The sequence below is a fragment of the Pyrus communis genome, chromosome 5, assembly GCF_041283825.1.
Source record: "Pyrus communis isolate YQ-2024b chromosome 5, ASM4128382v1, whole genome shotgun sequence".
Lineage (NCBI taxonomy): Eukaryota > Viridiplantae > Streptophyta > Magnoliopsida > Rosales > Rosaceae > Pyrus > Pyrus communis.
In genome coordinates this window covers 17,802,201-17,817,758 of record NC_142569.1, presented here as the reverse complement: position 1 = coordinate 17,817,758, position 15,558 = coordinate 17,802,201, and the positions used below count along the sequence as shown (strand labels likewise).

Genomic DNA, 15,558 nt, shown 5'->3' with positions numbered 1-15,558 from the left:
ATTCGCTAGAAATCGCCTCCCGTGGCGGCCAGTGGGCCAATTTTTCCTTTTTAAGTTAAATTTGATGTTTTTGATTTCAAATTTGATAGTCGTTTGATATAGTTTGATAGTTTGAACCTAGTATGGAATACTATGCGACTTGACCATTTTATGATTCGATGATCCGACCGATGAATCATCACCAAACATTAATATATTATAGTACGTAATATTTGAAGACCATAGGAATTGACGGATTGGGAATCCGACGTACGGATCTTCCTAAATTGAATTTCTATGTTTGTAAAACCAAACGTTGATAGCAACCTAATTCTAGCAATTGGCGGAGATCCGACCGTTGGATTATTCTGAAATTTTATAATATTGTTCTAGAAGATAAATGAGACCCACCCTTAGGAAGTTACCGATCGGAAATCCATGGGCGGATGTTCCAGATTGACTTGTATAAAGTTGTGGACCCCACATTTGACAGAGACTTGACTTTTGTTCAATATGCTACGAATTGATCTTAATTATTAAAATCAGTATTACTAGAGACTATATAGGGATTCGTGGGCCTATATTGGTTAGTGAGTTATCCCAGATAATATATACATCGGTTTACGTGTATGGGACGTCATATTGTGATATATATATATATATATATATATATATATGTTTATTTATCTTCTTAATAATGTGAATGATAAGTATGATAAATGTTATAACAATGTGATCCTAGAATCCTATTAAAAGTATTTTGTAGAACTTATATGCTTGTGTGACATATTAGTTAGTGGCCGTGAGAAGTTGATGGTGTAGGTGACTACGTTGTAACTCATAGGGGGATGAGGTATGGGTAGGCTGTGTGTTGAATTTACTGCACCATGTAGTAGTGGTATATGGATGGTCCTGCTTGGTATATCCGCGATGGGGGACCATACGTTTTTCAGGGGTGATCATGCTTGGTATATCCGTGATGGGTGATCACCGCTTGTATGATTAAACTATGCTTATGGTTCTGCTTGGTATATCCGCGATGGGGGACCATACGCATTCTAGGAGTGATTATGCTTAGTATATCCGCGATGGGTGATCACTACCTAAAGATGTAGGATACAGTCCTGCTTGGTATATCCGCGATGAGAGATTGTTAGGGGTGATTATGCTTGGTATATCTACGATGGGTGATCACTACCTACATTATTAGTCTATGCATATGGTTTTGCTTGGTATATCTGTGATGGGTGATCACTACCTAGAGGTAGGATGTGGTCCTGCTTGGTATATCCGCGATAGGGGCCATACGTATTTAGGGATGATCATGCTTGGTATATCCACGATGGGCGATCACTTCCTGTACAATGAGATTATGCCTATGGTTCTGCTTGGTATATCCGCGATGGGGGACCATACACATTCTAGGGGTGATGAGGATTAGTTGTACTTGGTACATTTTGATAGGCTATCATATTTTGGTTGAATTCCTTTGAGTGGTCTGGAATCCCTACTCTTGCTCATTTCCATAAAATTAGTCCGACCCTAGGTTCGAGTGAGTAGGAATTGCTCATAGTAGACGTTATGTTTATAAACTAAAATTATCATGTTATTACTTGGAATCCAGGTAGGGAATTATGTAGAAGTCCTTTATTAAATTCATGTATTGAAATGCGATCTTACTGATTGATTAATGTAGTTAAATGTTAATATAGTGCATCTCTGATTCTTATGACTGATTAATTGGAGTGATTGTGGAATGATGTTGGATATGATTGCTATTATTATGATTAGACTCGTTGACCAATGTGGCTAGAGAATAACATTGTGCTTCGTTGACTGTTCTTTGAGATGTTGCATACTATGAATTGCGATACTATGTGAAACGTAGTGATTTATATGATGGATAAATTAGAAATCTTGATTGTCATGTGGGTTTGTTATGTAGCCCTGAATCTAGTAATTTCATGCTTGTCAAGTTCTAATGATTGATTGAGGAATTTTATGCCTTTAGGCTTGAATGGACTGTGATATTTGTCAAATTGTAGTAAATGGTGAACTACGAATGATTTGATCCCTATTTAGGATACGTAGGCAGTCTAATGAGGAGGTTAGATGCATCCATAAAGTATACGAAAATTTCTAAGAAATTCGAATCTTGAATTATGCTTTGTACATATCCCAGAGGTGGGGTCTGTTGGATATACGGATACTTGGTGACGTCACTTGTCGATTCTGGACGTATGTCGGGATTGGGGCATGACAATAACTTTTGGACTAAGAAGGCATAGCCTATATAAGGAAGAGCAGAGACCCAAAGAAGGCACTGGATTCTGCAAAGAGAATAGGCTTAATATTGTATCATTGTATGTTCCTTGAAAGCCTTATAACCCAACACATATATTACATATTGTCAGTGAATGTAACCCGTCTCTTTGGATGAACCACTTAAACCCGTTTGTCTTTTAAATGTCAAGTACAGTTGCACTTATCATAGTTAATCGTATAGATCTTTTGTTGATCTCGCCATATTTGAGTGTTAACAAGTATCACAAGCCAATTATGCACTGAACAATGCATAAATGGCTTATGATAGCCACTATAGCATTTTTGTTGCATGATAGTCATTATTAGACTAATGAAGTGGAAAATACTTTTTATGACAGTGTGTAAGTGACTCGTGATAGTGCCATTATGACATTCATGTTGCATGAAAGTTAATTCGATAATTGGACTGATGAAGTGACAAATATTGTTTATGAACAACCAACAACAAGTAATAGTAAGGCAAGGCATTGTCACAACAAAATAGCAACATGGGCGCAAGGATGGCAAGACAAACAAGGAAACCCTAACAAATTTTAGAGGTAAAGGCATAGGCAAAAGCTTAATAAACTAAGATAAGATGAAGGCTAAGGCAAGAGAAAAGTAGGACAAAATCCTAAAAATATAAATTTAGGGTCAAATTTCCTTATACCCAGGTCTACTGAGTTGTAAAATTTTGATAATATTCTAATTCCTCGGCATAATTTCTGAATATGGTCAATTACTCTCCGCCGAAACTTTATTGCCGTCAAGTCTCAATTTCTTCGATTAAAACTTTGAACCTAGACTTATTATGCGACTAATTCATTCCTATCCCACCAGCCACAATCTTCAATCCTTAGAATATTCTAATCCTTATCAGAAAACATCTAAATCCTCAAGAATCCTAACTTATCTAGGACTCGGCTACTCTATCAGCACTACATTTTTCTTCTAAGCCAAGCCCTTCGCCATTGAGCCGAAAATCAATTCGGCCAAAAATGTAGAAAATAAATCAATTCTAATTGAACAAACGAACATAGTTACAAGGACAAACAAACATTTCCAACGATCTAACTTAAAGAGAGATCTTAGACAATAAAATACAATCCTGAAATCCCATAAACTTTTCTATTTTCTGATGCTCCAACAATAACATCCATGTCATCTCTTTTTTTTTTTTTTCTTTTTGGTAAACACCTATATGTCACCTTTATCCTATCCCCACATAGAGTGGGACCAACTTGTTACATACCCTCAACTACAAGGGTCCAAAGTGCAATTAGCTTTAATTTTAATTGATTAATCTTAATGGACAAATCCGTGAAACCCACATTTGATGTGGTTGGTCAGAGTGGCATCCAACCACAGTCCTCTCTGGCGTAAATTTTGGGCACAGCTGTCCGTTAGTTGGAGCTCCGACAGGACTCCAACGGATAGCTCTGTAGTGCAATTTTATTTCCTATAAAGCTCTTTGGTGGGCCATACTCGAATTCGTACGCCAGAACCCGAAAACCGAGAAGGGTCCGAATATTATATGAGTGGCGCTGGCAAATTATAAAAAGCTAAATGGGTGGGTACGTGTGCATTGTGATCCAGAGCGATTTTTCAATGTGATCAGTACATGGGATGTGGTATATCATTTGTTATTATATAAATAGTAAAATATATGTGTTAAAAAATTAATAACTTAAAAAATAAAATTTCCTACCATTCTTATTAAAATACGTGATATACCACGCATGCTGATACGTTTTTAAAAGGAGCCCGAATTATCTGCGGCTTTTTGTCAGTTTCCGTGAGCTGGGCTTTTGATTGCGACACATGTCCACCGTTGGTATTGGCTGAGCCTAATTTGCAATTTTTCAACATTTAAATAGAATATAAAGTAGAAAATTGTAATTTTATAATTTGTTGATTGAATGGTAAGGAATGTGACGAAATGAAAATCTATTGACAACTGGCATTCTGGATGAAATATACACTTGTCAACAAATAAATATTTCATGTGTCATTTTATGAACGTTAAACATGATTTATTATTAATACGTACTTTTCAATTATGCAAGTTATGCAAAGTTTTTCAACATGGAAAATCTTTCCTTATAAATAAGGAAATGTCATCATAACTTTTGTTTTTTTTTTTTTTTGTTCGAAAATTGTCGTTGTATTGACATGCGCATCAGTTTTGACCATTATATGTAGTAAGTATGTGAATTGAATTTTTGTTAGAATATAATTAATTTAATTAAAAACTAAATTGTAATACTCTTATCATTAAATATCCTCACTGTCATGCCATAATGCCGTCCAACAAGACATTTTTATTACTCTTTCAGTTCAGGATTTAAAATTTCTGATCATAAAAACCTATCGTTATTAAATGAGGGGTAATGAAGATATAAATTGTATTAAGACAATATTAACTCGTATTCCTTTATATGTTGAATAGGTATTGTGGCAAAACATATTACAATTAAAATCTCATTTAAAAGTTTCCACACCAGAATGTAATATGCAACACTAAGCATATTTCGGCTCTTTATCGAACTAGTTCTCGAGTATTATCATCACCATAATTTATCTCTTCTAAGTCATAAATCATTAACTTTGTGAAAAGAATTTTTTTTTATCAAAATTTAATTTGTTTATTTCTCCAAATTTTAATTAAATTTATTTTTTATCAAAATCTTCATGTTACGGCCTGTAATTTTTTTTATCTAAAAATACATTTTGACAAATTATAGCGTTAATGTGTTAAATGTTAGGAAGAGCAGTTGGTTAGCAAACTACCATAAAATCCATTTAAATATGAATAAATATTAAATATTTTCCATAAAAATGAAAATCTGAAAGAAGAAAAAAGGAAGAGAGGCCATGCTTAGGTCATTGAGTTCGGCCGCAGCCTATAGATTCTCTGCACATCAGACTCTAGCTGTTTTTACAGCCTGTCTCTCGTCTTCATACTCCATCTTCTTCCAGTCTTCTACCCCTCTCTCCCCCTCTCTCCCCTTATATTCCTAATCCCACCCAAAACCCAACAATCACAACGATCAAACTTCCCAGATCAAACCCTGACCAAAACTCCCAACCCTTTCAATGGATCCGTGCCCGTTTGTACGGATCCTCGTCGGGGACTTGACCCTCAAGTTTCCCATGGCCTCCAGGCCCTCCTCCGCCACCGTCCACCCCTCCTCCTCCCCCTGCTTCTGCAAAATCAAACTCTCCAACTTCCCCCACCAGGTCTCCACGGTCCCGCTCATCGCCAACGACGGCCAAGCCGCGCAGACGGCCACCCACAACCACTCCCTCGCCGCTTGCTTCAATTTGAACAAAACCCAAATCGAGACTTTATCCTCCAAGCGACCCATCTTGAAAATCGCGGTCTACACGGGTCGGGCGGGCTCCACTTGCGGGTTAAACAGCGCGAAGTTGTTGGGTCGGGTTAATGTGCTGCTGTCAGAGCTGGGTGTGGCGGAGTCCAGGCCCGTTGTGTATCAGAACGGGTGGATCGCCATTGGTGGGAAGAAGGGTAACGGCAATGGCTCCTCGTCGGCGGAGTTGTATTTGAGCGTCCGGGCCGAACCCGACCCGAGATTCGTTTTTCAGTTCGACGGAGAGCCCGAGTGTAGCCCTCAAGTATTTCAAGTCCAAGGGAATGTGAAGCAGCCGGTCTTCACTTGCAAGTTCGGCTTCAGAAACGATTTGCAATCGAGGTTAGTTTTCACTTTCCAGTCCTAATCACAAGTTTGGTTGCCGAGAAAATCTCTCAGTTTTGCCCTAGTGCGAAATTGGATTTCCCCAATAGGAAACAAATAAATCGCCACTCAATTACTAATTTTCCTTTTTAATTTCGTTTTGTTTTTCAATAGGTCAATGTCATCACAGCCAGGCACACCGCGAAATTGGCTGCCTTTCGGTGGGACCCACAAGGAGCAAAGCGCGAAGGAGCGGAAAGGGTGGTCGATCACGATCCACGACCTATCCGGCTCGCCCGTGGCGGCGGCGTCGATGGTGACCCCGTTCGTAGCCTCGCCAGGTTCACACCGCGTGAGCCGGTCCAACCCGGGAGCGTGGCTCATCCTCCGCCCGAACGAGGGAACGTGGCAGCCTTGGGGCCGGCTAGAGGCTTGGCTCGAGCGCGGCGGCTCCGACAACGTCGGGTACCGTTTCGAGCTCCAGAACTCGACTCTCGCGAACTCCACCCTTGGCGCAAAAAATGGCGGGAAGTTCTCGATCGACCTGACCTCGAGCCTGACACCGGCGAACAGCTCCCACAGCAGCTTCGACTTAGGGTCGGGGACGTCGTCCAGACCGGGATCGGGATCCGGATCAGACTTCGGGTTCGGGCTGCTTCCCAGCCTGGTACAGAGAGGATTTGTGATGTCCTCTACGGTGGAGGGTGTCGGGAAGTGTAGCAAGCCGGAGGTGGAGGTCGGGGTACAGCACGTGACCTGCACGGAAGATGCGGCTGCTTACGTGGCATTGGCGGCGGCAATGGATCTGAGCATGGATGCTTGCCGGCCGTTTTCTCAGAAACTCCGGAAGGAGCTGAGGCAGCAGTAGATTCGCCGGGGGGTGGTTGTCGTTTAGAGGGAAGGGTTTGTCGTTGCGGAGTCGGCTAGGCATCGGATTCTTTTTTTTCTTGGTGATTAACTGCCAACACAGCATTTTTTTCGGCTGCCGTTTTTAAAATTTTTAAATTTTGTTGGATGAGAGTGTACAGTGAGGAATGAGTCGGCAGGATTTAAAATCTTTAGATCAATTTTTTTTTTTCTTGTAATTTTTGTGAATTGATTGTGCTATTTTGTTAATACATGATTGAGTTTTTGTTTGAGAAGAATCCAATGTTTGGTGGGAAATTTATAAAATTATTTTTGATGGGATGGCACAAATTAAAAAGGCTGGCTGTCCAGAGTGGATATATGTTGATTGATTATTTGATTTAATACTTGGACGTGTGTGTAATTGTAATCCTAATTGTATAATTTTTAGAGGTGGATTGTCTGCCATCTTATTTTCATCTTCTGTTTGTGTGTTGTATAGTTAAAGTTAAGTCACGTTAATATTTTATATTCCTATTACTTTTTATTTTACTATTTCTATAAAAAATTAATATAAAATGTTGACGTGACTTAACCGTAATCACATACGAGAGCATGAGAAGAGTATGAAAATGAAAAGGCAGACAATCTCCTCCATAATTTTTTGGTAGACAATTATGATTTTTCTTTTTATAGAAATTTTTGGTTTTGTAAAAGTTAGACACGTCAATGCAACTAATACCAAAAAGTTCACAAAACCAAACGAATACATAAACATCGGTTTTTTCAGTATTATAGAGTAATGTATAATTGTTGTCTTGTAGCAATTTCAGCCTCTGTAAAACAAGAAAATTGTCAAGCTTTGGTTGTTACGATTTTGGATGCGATTAAGGAAATATTTAAAATGTGCATTATTATTATTATTATTATTATTATTATTTATTTATTTATTTTTTTACAAACTACGAAAGAAGAGAGAGAGATTTCGAACTTAAAATATATGTGGTGTGACTTGAGATACCAAACCCATGCACTATTCTATTTCTCCTGCCAAAAGGCATTGTGCACGATTATTAAACTCTAAATTATTTTAGGCCAGCTAATTTAAAATATGAAAAATGGTGGGATTATTAATCACTCCTGAATTGCCCACCGCTTTCCTCTTTTATCTTCCACTGAACTCTTTTTTTATTAAAAGAATCATATTACTCAGTCCACCCACCCATGTTCTGCCTAAACATAAACTTTGATTGTTTTTAAAAGAAAAAGAATTAAAAACATGTTGCGAGAATCAAACTCATGACTCCTCACATCCAAAGAAAAAATCATACCAATAATCATGAGGTGGTTCAGTGGTTGGCGATGAATTTTAAACCCGTATTCCACACGGCACATCTTAGGTTCAATTCCTGGCGATGGGGAATCGCACGATGGTGGCTATGGGACGCTGAAATGTCTCTGTTAGTCTTTCTGTCCTTCAAAAAAGTGGGTTGTCTTGGCGAAGCCTCCAGCTCATTCTTTTTTATTCATACCACTAGACCAAACACCTAGAATGACATAGTTTTTTTTTTTTTTTTTTTAGTACAACGATATATTTTACACTAAGGGGAAGGGGAGTTCGGCTAAGCTGCACAATGGACAACTTAATTTGGTATCAAATTCTCGAACCTAAACCCTCTCACTTCCAATATCAGACTGTAGTACTAAGTAGCCAGTATGACATAATTTTTAATTTCTAAGTATTTCTTTAAAGATAAAAGGATAAAATTGTAATTATCAATTTAAAGAAAAAGAATTACTTTAAAAAAATAATTTTAATAAAACATTTATGATACTGTTCATTAAAATTAAAATTTTTTTTAACTTTTCGTTAGTTTTTATAAAAAAAGAAAAACAATAGGGTCAGTGACCAGGTGGTTGGGCTGAATGATTTCATGATAATGAACTTATAGCCCACATCCCAACTCGTCCATCAAACGCATTGTGTAGGCTTAAAACCCGAACATACTGGAAACTCCACGGCACAAGGCTGACTTGCCGGTGCTGTGCTGCTCGCCGCTCTGCTGACTTCATTTGCTTTGTTTTGGTTTGCTTTGTTTTGACGCCGCCGCTAGCGGTTTCAAGCTCTCTTGCAATGAAGGCTCTAAGCTGGTGGCTGATGCTAGTGGGTTCGCTCCGGCTGGTCTCCGTCTGGTTCGGGTTCTTCGACATTTGGGCTCTCCGCCTCGCCGTCTTCTCCAAATCCCCCAGTACGTACACCTCTCTCTCTCTCTCTCTCTCACACCTAAATCTCACTCCCATTAATTTTCCTGTTTGGTTGCCGAGAAAATTGTCTGGTTTACTCTTGGTACCTGGAAAGTTGAGAAAAACAACCCCTTTGTCCATTTTTTGTGGTACGTTTCACTGCAGAGAGAGCAAATGTTGATCAATGTGGGAGTTTGGTTGGATATGAATTTATAACTCTTGTGTTCTTAATCGTGTGAGGAAGTTAAGGAAGCTCTCAACTATTTGATTTTATGGATTTTGTGGACATCCAGAGAGATCCAAGGGTCACATTTCATCCATAAGTAAAGTTTGAGAAAGTTTGAGAGTCGTCTCTTTCGATGCAAATCCGTAATGGGATGGTTTTTACTTGAATTATATGTGCTTTGGGGATGAAGGCGTTGTGTGGATGTTCAGATTGTTTGAGATTTTAGATATGTTAAATGCCTCAAATCACTAGCTTTCATGAGGCAGTAGGTACTGTTACTGCATTCGAGATTTGATGTCAAGATCACACCCGATGTTTCTCTCTCGTATTGAGAAAAACCCAAAACTCAGATCACTAGCTTCATTAGGTATTACTACTGTATTCGAGATTCAATCTCAAGATCACACCGAAGTTTATCTTTCATGCTGAGAAAAACCCAACACTTGCTTTGTCTAATTCATGGAAGGGATGCACGTAATCTTCATAGTCCTTAGTTCCCTTATCTCATAGAGTTATCCTCCTAAATTGTTCATTGCTGAATCAGCATCTGCAACCTTGTGATTTTTGTTACTTATGAGACTATTATGTTTCTAATGCAGAATGTAGAGTTCGGTTTTAGTTTCTGCTTCTGGTTCTTAGCTATTCGCTTTGCACTTTTATTGTGTCCTAATTTTTCATGTGTTTTATTTCTGATTCTTTCTTCTGTAGTGACTGAAGTTCATGGGAGGACATTTGGTGTCTGGACTCTTTTAACTTGCACACTCTGCTATCTCTGTGCCTTTAACCTTGAAAACAAACCTCTGTACCTAGCTACCTTTCTGTCGTTTGTCTATGCACTTGGCCATTTCTTGACCGAGTACCTAATATATCAGACGATGGCCATTGCAAATCTCTCAACTGTCGGCTTTTTTGCAGGTATCTATTCACTTGGCTATATTACATCAATATTACTTTGCATCCTATGTTGTTCTGGTAATAATGTGCAGCAATTAGTTTTTGATATCGAAAAAATCTTCTCTACAGCCTGTTGTATGTGATCTTACTTGTTTTAAAGCATAAGAATGTTGCTGTTGCTTTTAAATGCCATAAATCACACTTAAATTTGGGCTGCAAGCACTAGTCGGGACTAAAGACAAATATTTGTATATCTGATGAAACTTATCAGAAAAAAAGAAGAAGAAAGAATTAGAGGATCTATAATTACTTTGCTAATGCCACCTTTTCTGAAGTAAAGTTATTCGGAGAAGAAAATTTTGTTCCATCGGCACTTTTAAAAGAGAACAAGACTCGATTCTCGCTCATTTGATGGAAAAGGAAGTAGAGAAAACGGTGTATTCATAGTCTATTACAGAGTATATTTTTAATTGAAAATGAATCTGTGTGTCTTTCAACTGTTTGCAAACTATTTTTATGTGATAATATCTGATGACAAATAGTGTTTGGATTTCCCGTAAACCCTTAGTTGATGTTTGAATTACTGTCTTATGGTAATACCATATAGTTCTGAATTTCCCTTTCCAGTGATGGTGCTTTTTTCTGATTGCTTATTTTATGTTGAACTGAATTGCATAAGCAATATCCGATGAATTTTCTTCTGATCATGATCAGGCACGTCGATAATCTGGATGCTGTTGCAATGGAATGCACATCAAGCTCAACCTATATTGAAATCAGAATGAAGCGTCTGATTTCTGTCTCGGTTTTCTCTGCACACGTTGATTAAGTGTCTTCTCAATCATGCTTGACTTTTCTGTAACTGTAATTTCAATTTTGTATCTGCTATTGCAATGAAATTTGGTGTAACATTTGAAATTCTAACTCCGAACTGTTCAGAATGCACTGAGTTTTCACTTTCTTTGTAAGCTGCCATTGCGTAACGTTATTTACCTCGGTTTAATTATCACCTGAAATTTGTGCTGTCATTTAAGACGCAGAGTTACCTCGTGCTGTAAGGGCAGCAACGCGAGCAAGTTCCGCTTGTGAGAAGGTTGGATGAAGTTTGGCTTGTGTTCTTGTCAGAGTTTGAGAGTTTGGTTGTCTTCAACGACGAAAACAAGGCACAACCTGTTTCAAAGAAGGTTTGTATGTTCGCGAGGTTTGGTATCTTTACTTAAAGCGGCTCAAGGAAGGTCTTTAGTCCCATGTTTCAAAGGTGTATAAAGATTTGTAAGAAAGCGGACGTTGTTAACAGCTAAGAGATGCAGTCGACATCATTCTCCAGCATATGCTTTGCCTGGCTTTTGCTTGGTCTATTGTATACTAGGTGGTGCATGCTGGTGTACAATTTGACATGAGAGGTGAATATTTTTGCCGTACAACTCTGCAATCTCATTCCATGAATTTGGTGCTGCGGGCTCACGTGCCACAGCATCATTTTATAAGCCGAAGCGAAAGTAAAACTTAAGAGCTATTATTAACACTTCAAAATAGTGATTGTCGTACGTCAAGCCAAAACTTATCCATACGCCAATATGTACCACCAGGTATACAACATACCAAGAAGTTTTAGTTTCATAGCGTCTGGCGAAACTACGTTTTCCAGCACACCAGAGACCACCAACAGGTCAAAGGAAACTGCTTCCAAAACAAAGCACAAACTGTTCAAAACTCAGCAAAACAATTCGCTTATTTTTTTTCCGATTCAATCATTCAAATAACATCCAAATTTTCAACTTGGATCAACAATTCAATTTCATTCTAAAGCATAACGAGCTTCGTCCCAGGAGCTTACAACTTACACAAACAGCAAACAAAAAGAATAGATGAAAAGAAAGATAAAAGGTGCAAATAAACAGCATAGTGGACGGTTGGATTTGGTTTTACAGATTAAACCTGCTGCTGATATAAACTAGCCTACATTTTAATTTTTAACTGCTATATTGATTTTCTCGCCGTGGATTAAAATTCACAAACACTAACCTAGTTGCTTTGCAAAGGCAAGCATGAAAACATGAAGCATCAGAAGAAACCAAAAACCATGATCATCATTCTGCTGCAACCTCTCCATTCTCATCCCCCTCGGTTGTTATCTCTGGCAGTGTAGTTAGATCAGTGCGAGCCTCTTTCTCGTCTTGGGTGATATGGGAATCAGAAGAATCAATTGGCTCATAATGAGTCGTGTCCTCTGTCCCATTTGTGGAGTCTGAACCTTCACCCGTCCTGTCCGATTCACTTGTACCATTAGACTCTTCATTCTGAGCGGCATCTGTGGTCTCCCTTATCGATGAAAATCCAGAACCATCCTCTGTTTCAGCTGCTCCATCAGATCTTACGATATTCTCTGACACATTAGTCGCTACTGTATTAGAGGAGTTAGATGATTCTCCCGACGCCCCATCTGCATTCTCAATTTTAATGGATATTGTTGAATTTGAGACAGATTCATTGTTCTCAGCAACTGTGTTGTTGGCCTGTTCCACAACCATGGTTTGTGCGATCACGTCCTCTCCAGTAGTCCTACCATCCACCGTTCCATTTTCAGAGTGAGCTGACTCAGATACAGTCTCTGTTAAGTTCTGCTGGTATGAACCAGTTGCCTGGTTGATATCTGTTGAGTTATTGCCTGCTTCTGTACTCACCATTGTCAAATTATCTTTAGCTTCGGTACTCACCACGGTTGAGTTATTTCCTGCTGCTTCTGATTGATCATTAGATTGTGTTTTCACCATCGCATTTAAGAGTGAGCTCTCGGCAGGATTGGACATATTACCATCAACTTTCTCTTCACTTGTAGCTACATTTAAAATAGTACCATTTCCAGCCATTCTCTCTTCCACCATTGTTGAATTGTCCTTTTCTAGTGTAGTAGTTTCGGGGTTCTCATTTGAGTTTTCCGAACTTACTTTCTCAGTTTCAGTGCTTATAACTTGATTATCATGGGTCACTGCACTAGAAGCATCATCCCCCTTGTAATTCTCCTCTCGTGCTTCATGAGCATTCTTATCATGGGTATCATTATCTTGGTCATCTGATGAATTCTCATGTTCTTCTTGTTCCTCTCTCTCTTCACCGTCCTTCTTATCACCATCTTTCTCATTCCCATCATCTTCTCTTTCTTTCTCCTCATCTATAAATTCCTCATCATGTTCCACTTCCCCTTCTTTCCCCTCTTGCTCATTTTCATCTATCTCATCATCTCCAGCTCCTCTTCCATCATCTTCCGTCTCCTCGTTCTTGTTTTCTTCCTCCTCTTGCTCTTCTGCCTCATGCTTCAGATCCTCTTCTTCTCGCTTTCCGATTTCATGCTTTGGATCCTCTTCTTCTCCCTCTCCTACTTCATGCTTCTGATCCTCTTCTTCATGCGCGTCTACTTCTTGTTTCTGATCCTCTTCTTCATGCACATCTACTTCAGGTTTCTCGTCTTCCTCTCCTGCTCCTTCGCCTTCCTCCTCTTCCTCTTGTTTCTCATTTTTAGGGATTTCAAGTTTTGGAAGGTCTTTCCTCCCAAGTTTTGGAAGCTCACCCTCACTCAGGCTTCCGGTTGAGATTTTTTCATCTTTCTTATCTAATGCCACTTTCTTATCGTGGGAATGCTTGACCTGATAGAGTAACCAAAAGCAGACCCCAAGCAGCAGACAAATCTGCAGAACATGCTTCACCCTGATTCCTTTGGTTCTTTGGTTCCTACTCGGTGCCCGCTTGATCATGATGTACGCCCCCTAGTACCCTACTCCTATCTTTAGGTCTCCCTATTCGCAAACATAAAAAATATAGTGTCAGAAACCTGCCTATGCTCCAAACTGTAAAACTAATAAACTTAAAAACAATACTCAACCAATGCAAATCAGTCAAATTAAAAGTCTAGAACACAAATCTAGGTTTCATATCATACAAATTTAACACCAAAACTTTAAATTTTTAAAAGAAAACCAAACATTGTCGAAACAGATCCCTTGTGTGCCCATTTTATGTTTAAACTCTCACTCAAACTGCACGTTTTAGGACGCGATTAAGATGACACCAATTTAGAAATTCACCTACTTCTCGACATACTTTGACTCAAAACACCAGAAACATACACCCAAATACGCTAATTTCACTACACAAAAGAAAAGGGAAATTCAGAATCCAAACTAACCCATTCACTTCCTCGTAGGAAAGCGGCAAACTTTACTAGAAGAAGTAAAACCCATAGCCAGAAACATGGTGGAAAATTAACAACGAAACTGAAAGATAGCATCCAAATCATAACTGGATAACGAAGTAAACCCACAAGCAAACCCTACAACACCCCATCAATCAGAAAGATCCTAAATCACGTAAACCCCCAAAAAATCCAATCTGATTAATCCACAAGCAAAACCCATCTTCCAAATTAGTAAATTGTGAGCAGCAAGAAGCTATTCTACACTAATAGATGGAAAATATGGGAAATTACTGATTAATTACTAAAAAAACATACACTTACTAGAGAAATAAAAAAAATGGAAAAGATGTAAAGAAGGAGAGAGATAATGGTGGAAGACAAAGAAGAAGGAAGTACCTGAGAAGCACGCAGTTGGAGTCAAAGTAAAAGGCAGGGGTCGTGGATGTCAAAGCACTTCTCTGTCACACGCGAGTGGAGAGAGAGAGAGGAGTTTCTATACTTCAGTGGAGAATGACCGGATCTAATGTCAACATTAGTTCCAATGAAGCAACGAATAACTAGTAACTTGTATTTGTAGGTAGTAACTAGTAATTAGCGTTCATGTTGTCACCCTCGTGGTTTTTTTTATTTCATTTTAACAAATAATACTATTTTCATTAATGGAGAAGGAGGTGTGCTTAATTTCACAACGGGCGAACAATAATGTAGTTTAAATTCGTCTTTGGCGAGAATCGAAACTAAGACCTCATACTTACAAGTGAAGAAGAATAATATTAGAATGTAGTACTAAGTGAGTCGTTGTCCTAGTGTTTGAAGACCATAATAAATTTATGTGGAAAGAGCTTTACGCATGATATTGATGTTAATAAAAAGTAGCGTTTAACTTGATGGTCAAGTGGACAAAAGAGCCACCAGTGCAATGAGTTTTTAACTTCAATGGTCGTTTTACAAATTTTCAAATACACTATTAAACAGTTATAAGTTTCAAATCATAAGGCTCTGAAGCATAACTGATCATGAAATCAATGTTGCAACAAATCAATTTTTAAAATGTCATATGTCGGTACCATAGATTGGGCTAAACATATATCATTACGGATTTCTCTTTAGGGCTCTTTCGCTATCATTTTTACTTCCTGAAAGGCTCTTATGCATCCATACAAATGTAACTACATTAA

General features: G+C 38.6%; 3 protein-coding genes across 5 annotated transcripts; 2 read left to right on the top strand and 1 right to left on the bottom strand.

Moving 5' to 3' along the window:
• Positions 1 to 5,163: 5,163 nt before the first annotated feature.
• LOC137725958 (uncharacterized) lies at positions 5,164 to 7,182 on the top strand. Its single transcript, XM_068464804.2, has 2 exons — positions 5,164 to 5,996; positions 6,153 to 7,182. Exons 1-2 carry the CDS (start codon positions 5,380 to 5,382, stop codon positions 6,844 to 6,846), a joined length of 1,311 nt encoding a protein of 436 aa, XP_068320905.2. The 5' UTR covers positions 5,164 to 5,379; the 3' UTR covers positions 6,847 to 7,182.
• A 1,631-nt stretch (positions 7,183 to 8,813) lies between these two features.
• Positions 8,814 to 11,197, top strand: ERG28 (ergosterol biosynthesis protein). Its single transcript, XM_068464045.2, has 3 exons — positions 8,814 to 9,073; positions 10,003 to 10,209; positions 10,903 to 11,197. The coding sequence occupies exons 1-3, from the start codon at positions 8,959 to 8,961 to the stop codon at positions 10,971 to 10,973; spliced, it is 393 nt and encodes a 130-aa protein (XP_068320146.2). The 5' UTR covers positions 8,814 to 8,958; the 3' UTR covers positions 10,974 to 11,197.
• Positions 11,198 to 11,959: 762 nt separating this feature from the next.
• Positions 11,960 to 14,928, bottom strand: LOC137725381 (uncharacterized). 3 transcript variants are annotated; one of them, XM_068464042.2, is made up of 2 exons: positions 14,777 to 14,928; positions 11,960 to 13,982 (listed from the first exon to the last, which is right to left on the bottom strand). In XM_068464042.2, exon 2 carries the CDS (start codon positions 13,938 to 13,940, stop codon positions 12,279 to 12,281), a length of 1,662 nt encoding a protein of 553 aa, XP_068320143.2. In that variant the 5' UTR covers positions 13,941 to 13,982; positions 14,777 to 14,928; the 3' UTR covers positions 11,960 to 12,278. The 3 variants fall into 3 exon arrangements, with proteins under 3 accessions (XP_068320143.2, XP_068320144.2, XP_068320145.2); XM_068464043.2 differs by having other exon boundaries at positions 14,702 to 14,799; XM_068464044.2 differs by lacking the exon at positions 14,777 to 14,928 and adding an exon at positions 14,372 to 14,669.
• Positions 14,929 to 15,558: the final 630 nt, after the last annotated feature.

Excerpts from the sequence above, each read along its gene's own strand:
- LOC137725381 (XM_068464042.2), bottom strand. The coding sequence starts at position 13,940 with ATGATCAAGCGGGCACCGAGTAGGAACCAAAGAACCAAAGGAATCAGG.
- LOC137725958 (XM_068464804.2), top strand. The coding sequence starts at position 5,380 with ATGGATCCGTGCCCGTTTGTACGGATCCTCGTCGGGGACTTGACCCTC. Across the intron at positions 5,997-6,152 it reads AGAAACGATTTGCAATCGAG|GTCAATGTCATCACAGCCAG; the intron begins GTTAGTTTTCAC and ends GTTTTTCAATAG.
- ERG28 (XM_068464045.2), top strand. The coding sequence starts at position 8,959 with ATGAAGGCTCTAAGCTGGTGGCTGATGCTAGTGGGTTCGCTCCGGCTG. Across the intron at positions 9,074-10,002 it reads CGTCTTCTCCAAATCCCCCA|TGACTGAAGTTCATGGGAGG; the intron begins GTACGTACACCT and ends TTTCTTCTGTAG. Across the intron at positions 10,210-10,902 it reads AACTGTCGGCTTTTTTGCAG|GCACGTCGATAATCTGGATG; the intron begins GTATCTATTCAC and ends GATCATGATCAG.